At 35.1% G+C, this 6241-nt stretch overlaps 1 protein-coding gene and 2 long non-coding RNA genes across 3 annotated transcripts; all 3 read left to right on the top strand.

The window, feature by feature from the left end:
- Positions 1 to 1095: 1095 nt before the first annotated feature.
- LOC137577965 (uncharacterized) lies at positions 1096 to 1669 on the top strand. The gene is made up of 2 exons (XR_011032515.1): positions 1096 to 1278; positions 1339 to 1669. It is a non-coding gene; the product is annotated as an uncharacterized lncRNA (long non-coding RNA).
- Positions 1670 to 3540: 1871 nt separating this feature from the next.
- On the top strand, positions 3541 to 4047 carry LOC137577479 (uncharacterized). The gene is made up of 2 exons (XR_011032423.1): positions 3541 to 3630; positions 3687 to 4047. It is a non-coding gene; the product is annotated as an uncharacterized lncRNA (long non-coding RNA).
- A 461-nt stretch (positions 4048 to 4508) lies between these two features.
- On the top strand, positions 4509 to 5027 carry LOC137577108 (gram-negative bacteria-binding protein 3-like). Its single transcript, XM_068290493.1, has one exon. The coding sequence runs from the start codon at positions 4540 to 4542 to the stop codon at positions 4906 to 4908; it is 369 nt and encodes a 122-aa protein (XP_068146594.1). The 5' UTR covers positions 4509 to 4539; the 3' UTR covers positions 4909 to 5027.
- Positions 5028 to 6241: the final 1214 nt, after the last annotated feature.

The raw sequence follows: 6241 nt of genomic DNA on the forward strand, positions 1-6241 counted from the left end.
CTTCGTCGAAACCTTTCCAATTAGTTGGTACAAGCGATTATCTTAATATTTGTTGTAATTTCTGAGTTGTTGAATTTCCTATGGTGCTTATTTTTATACCATACACCCATAGGGTGAAATGTTATATTAAAGTCGCCAAAATGTATGTAACAGGCAGAAGGAAGCTTCTCCGACCCTATTAAGTATATATATTCTTGATCAGGATGAACAGCCGAGTCGATCTAGCCATGTCCGTCTGTCCGTCCGTCCGTCCGTATGAACACGCAGATCTCGGAGACTATAAGAGCTAGAGCCACCAAATTTGGTATGTATACTCGTGTATTATGTACATATATAGAGTTAATTGGAATTTCGGCCCTTACGCCCCCAGGAATCTCATAAAACTATTTTTCTTAAAAAGTATAACAGTTAGAGACATCAAATTTGGTTTATATACTCGTTTAGTTGGCGCGCAGAAACTTATTGTTTAAACTTTTTGCCACGCCCCCTTCCGCCCCCGGAATTTACATAAAACTGATTTCCTTCAAAACTATGATAGCTACTGACATCAAATTTGGTATGCAGACTAGTTTAATAGACGCGCAGAAACTGGCTATTTAAAAATTTTGCCACGCCCACTTCCGCCCCCGCAAATTAAACAAGACTGATTTTTATCAAAAACTAACAAAGCTAAAGTAACCAAATTTAGTATGTATACTCGCTTAGTATGCGCGCAGAGTATTTATATTTTCATATTTTGCCATGTCCACTTCCGCCTCCATAATTAAGAAAAAACCGATTTCCTCCTGTAGTTTTTTGACTATCGCAATCAAATTCGGCAGTCTAATTAATCCTACCTATTTCTACCAACATACCAAATTATTGAAATCGGAATTGAAACATGCAAAATATGCTTATTGGCCGTTGGCTAGTGACGGCGCCAGAGTGCTCATGTGTTTGTAGAGTGAGCGAGATAGCGTATATATGAAGCATGTAAAAACAATTGACGTGCATTTGGTTTACGAAATTTAAAAAAATTTGTTTCACCTGGTGTATGGTATACCCAAGTCGGCGAGGCGACTTACTTACTTTATTTTTGTTTTCTATTCGACAACTTTCCCGTTATTTCATCTCTCTTTATCAAGATATTTTCTGAGTAGTAATCTAAGAGACACTTATAAATAAATTTGGCGGTCTACACAGATCGCAGTCTATATAGAGAACTGATCTAGAGCACTTCTATAAATTCTAAATCTAAATATGAAGCTTTTTCATAAGCTATTTGTTTTAATTTTAATGGTGAGCTAATCTTTTTAAAATTTGCCAAATGTCCCCATACAATTTTCTAATCAATTTTAGATCAATTTTTGCCGTTGCATCGATGAGAAAAGTATCGAAGGTTGTAGAGCCAAACTCAATGTGTCCATAGAGGAACTGGAATCCACACCAAGAAGAGCTACAATTAATGATATATCCATGAAGCTAAGATGTTTTGCTAAGTGTGTGCATCAGGAATATTTGGGTAGTGATGGAAAAATCGATCCGAAACTAATTGACGATGAACACCTTAGACCCAAGTTTGTTCTTTGTAAGGAGAAATACGACAATGTGGAAGATAAAACTGGATGCGATTATGCAACTCATATAGTACTTTGTGTCCATCAAAAATAAATATTTTTTTGATAAGGAAGCTTTTTTTTGTTTTTATATGTTTGTTAATCCACAACCCTGGCTAAATGCGATCTGTCAATGGCTTTCCATTAGCAAATAGCTCGTTTTTTACGTACCTATAGTGAATTAGGACAATCAAGGCTATCACCTGTTTAGGTGCTTATTTTGGTACCTTCAGAACAAAAAACCTCAAAAATTTTAGAGTATTTAAAATACGACTTTCATAAATTTGCCGGACTTTGAGATGCTTTGGTTAGGTCATCACTGGAAACTCGTTTTTCCATTGCAAAACGTCTGATCTACATCCTTTAAATCTGTTCACGAAAATAAAAGTTAATTAAAACATCGGGGTCACCAACTTTAGATATCCACCATGTATTTTTTAATCATCTTTAATTTCTTCGAGTTATATAACTGGATTATAATTTATTCGATTTTTGTTCGTCGGTTATTATTAATGTCCACTGTAATCAGCATTATATACATATATTATATTAAATACTTCTATGACTATAATCAACTCTTATGACTATGCGGCTATGGAGAAGAGACTTCTCAATACACATGCATCAATAAATTTGGCAGTCCATATAGAACATTGTGCCTGAACACTTCTGTCTCTGCACGTTGGACACAAAAACAGGAATTGAAATAGAAAACATGAAGCTTTTTTACCAGATAGCGGTCTTAATTTTAATGGTGAGTTAATCGTGTTAATGTTTTGCGAAATTTCACCTCATTTTTTTTTTGCCTAGATCCATTTTTGCCGTTGCTATAAGAGACATATCGGTTTCAATGAAAAAATTATAGAAGATTGTAAAATTAAACACGATGTATCACAAGAGGAACTGAATTCCACACCAAGAGATGTCACAATTAACGATCTATCCCCGAAGCTAAGGTGCTTTACGAAGTGTCTGGAAGAGCCGTATTTCGGTAATGATGGCAAAATAGATCCAGAACTTGTTTATTATCTCTATAAAAAGGACTATGCTCGTTGTAAGAAGCAATTCGACAATGTGCCAGACCCTACTAGTTGCGATTATGCAACTAATGTGCGACTTTGTGTAAAAAATGGATAAATATTAATAAATTAGTTTTAGTAGAATGAGCCAAATAGATTCGAAAATTTTGGCAAATGGGTATTAAAGTTGTGATTTTTTCATTATGGTGAAAGATAGCAAAGTAATCTTAATCTGCGAAATGATTTCTTCTTACACTTTAGAAGTTTTTGGGTATCATCAATTATAAGCAACCGATTCATTCTCTGATTTACTTCCATAAGAATATATGGAATCCAAATTAGCATCAAGATCAATAGTAGATACATCTGACATCCCTAATCATCTAAGTCTATTTTGTAGTCGAAAAGTCATCAATTAACCTACTATTAACGGTAAAAATATTGAGAAGGAGCTTACATGGCATTGGACACCATTGCTAAGAATTGGCAAACCCTTCGTAATAACGGCATTTTTTCCAGTACAGTAACTTAATTATTTATAGTGAATGAAAAACCGCAAAATCTTGGGTATAACCCTGGGAATAATCTTAAGATTGACTTTAACCTTCTTATCTGCTCATAAGACAGAGCAAAACAATATACCAAATTGACTTTTTTGTTGCTGATCATTAATATTTTGAAGGTGGGGACTATGACACTTCTGGAAATTTCAAATACATTAATATTAATGTCAAGACGTCGGGGTCACCAGTTCTTACATCATGGTGCTTTTTAATGCTTGTCATTGTATAATTTCATTTTCATTTTAAATAATATAAATTTCGACTTTACTTTGGTTGTACATTATTAAATGAGGCCCATTGTATAAAACTTTTGTGCTTTTCTTCTATATTATTCATAAAACTTGCTAATCTCTGGCAGTATCAATAAATTTAACAGTCTACTAACTGCACTGAACTTGAGCGCATCTATAGAAAATGAATCTTTTCTATCAGCTAATTCTGTTTGCTTTAATGGTAGGTAAGATTTTAATAGATTTGCCAAACATTTACTTAAGTCTTTTGCTGTTTAGATCAACGTTTGCCTTGGCAGTTCACAGCAGCAGCGCCAAAATTGTAAAAACCAACACAATGTGACGGATGATGACCTCGCAGCCTTACCTGCAACTGCCACAGTTGCTGATATTCCCAAGAACATTAAATGCTTTCTCAAATGTGTCTTACAACCTTTGTTGGTGGCAGAAAATCGAAATTATGATACAGTCAAAGAGCAGAAATTCATGCGCTGTAAGGAGAAGTTCGAAAATGTGGAAGATTGGTCTGGTTGTGATTATGAAACCAATATATTTTTATGTCTGGATTGGTTGTAAAATTCTCTGATTATATGAACTAAATAAATATTGTCATTGAGTTTTAACTTTCATTAACTTAAAATTGTTTAAATGAAATTATTTGAAATTTTATTCGCCTAAAAACAAATTCATTTCTATGCACAATGGGTCAATTAAACTTTACTCGTTTTTTCCGCTCTGCGTTATTATTCCATATTTTATGATTTGATTCTGGATTTAGATTTTTCAAAGATAGGATATGTAAAACGTCGGGGTCACCAATTTTGACATTTTGGATATTTTTTTTCATAGTGCTGCTTATTATTATTAGGAGAAAAGCACCTCCGCAGGAGGAAAGAAAAGCATGAGGAGAGTCCGAAAATTTTGGTCTGTAAAACGCAAGTAATTTGTTTAAATTTATAATTGTATATAATTTTTATTATACACAATCTAAACTTCAAATTGAGATTGAGAGCGAGCTTTCAATCTTTATTTTGATAAGAAAGCTTTGTCGCTTTGCCTTTGAGATCAAGAAATCGAATACTCTTTGTTGTTTCCTTTGTTATTCTCAGTTCCAAATTTACTTTAGTTTGAGATGGGTCTACGTTTGCCTTTGGTCTTCATCTTGTGTCTTGCGCCATTGCTTAGCAATGCCTATAAAGTGCCCAATGCTAGAGTCCGTGTTTTTTATCCCAAGGGTTTCGAAGTATCGATACCACATGAACAAGGGATCTCTTTGTTTGCCTTTCATGGCAAATTGAATGAAGAATTTGACGGCTTGGAGGCTGGTCGTTGGGCTCGAGATATACCCACAGCAAAAAAGGGGCGTTGGACATTTCGGGATCGTGAAACTGTCTTAAATCTGGGTGATACTCTTTATTTCTGGACATATGTTATTTACAATGGCCTCGGCTATCGTCAGGATGATGGAGCTTTTGTCGTTTCCGCCTATGATAGACCCTAACAGAATTGGCTATCCCAAAATGTACGATTAAAGATGCCAAATGGAGAAGCTTTTGCTCAAAAGCTACCAATGTAAATAAAAAATTTGTTTAAATAAAATCGTATATTTCAGACTCAAAACCAGTTTTACTCAAGTACATAATGGAAGAATCAGTAAGATTTTTCTATATGTAAATATTGAAAATTTATTGATTTATTGAATCGTTTATTTGATTTGTTTATTTTGTCATTGAAGAGATAATCCCTTACGGGTTCATCAAAACACAATTTAATGTGAATACATTTCTTAGAAATGGCTAGAAAGAATATCAGTTTTTTCAGCACACTATGCGTATGAGTGATGCTTAGTTTAGTATTTATTTTAATTAGTTACATAAAAATAAATTAAAATGCCTGCATCAGGAAATTTCTTAATCGCTCATTTCAGAATCCCCAAACATTTTTTTAACTTGGGTTTCAACTAAAAACCTTTCAGCTTACAGCCAAAATTGCTTTCTCAGAAATAATAAATTGATATTTTAGGAAATTTACAATTTACTTACAGTATTTTTGTTCCATTTTCAATTACTGTCATTTAAAATGGCGTAAATAATAAATTTGCATTCACTATGCACTGACCATTAGCACTTCGTTTAAATTCGGAACTTGAATTAAATGCGCCCATAAGTAGGCAATGGAAATTAATGCCATGCTTACAATTTTCAATCGCCAAAGTGGTTATTGGCTACTGGCTATTGGGCCAAATGCAATTTCAATACATTGCGCTAATGCAAAAACATAACTAAACCAGGCCATCAACAGCAGCTCCAATGCATCTCCGAATGTCCGAATGTCCGAATTGCCTCTAAGCTAAGTAAATACCCAAGGCCTTCCTTGGCACTTCTTCTCTTTGGTAATAAGTTCAATCCTGGACTACATCACATCACGTTCTTGGGCAACCGAGAGCATCACGAACCGGATAATGATCAACGAACTGTATACGTTTCCGCAATCGTAGTCAAATCGACAAACACACAGACAGACAGACAGAGAGAGAGAGACAGACCCACACAAAGTGCAATGTCTGCAAGGAGCCCGGCTCTTATGCCTGTCATTTGGGAATCGGAATCGAAATCGAGGGCCACAACCGTGACAGGAGAGAGGGCTATAGGATGTGGCCCAAGCAGCTTATGCCGCTCTACTGCCATCGGGTGGCAAGGCAAAAAAAAGGAAAATAAAGGAAGGTAAACACCCCTCGCTCGAATGTTTTGCATTATTGATAAACTGCTTCTCGTCGTCATCGACGGCGTTGTCGTCGTCGTCGCAAGAAATAAAGCAGCGGCAAAAGAATATTT

This window comes from Drosophila tropicalis, unplaced genomic scaffold (assembly GCF_018151085.1).
Source record: "Drosophila tropicalis isolate 14030-0801.00 unplaced genomic scaffold, ASM1815108v1 contig_593, whole genome shotgun sequence".
Lineage (NCBI taxonomy): Eukaryota > Metazoa > Arthropoda > Insecta > Diptera > Drosophilidae > Drosophila > Drosophila tropicalis.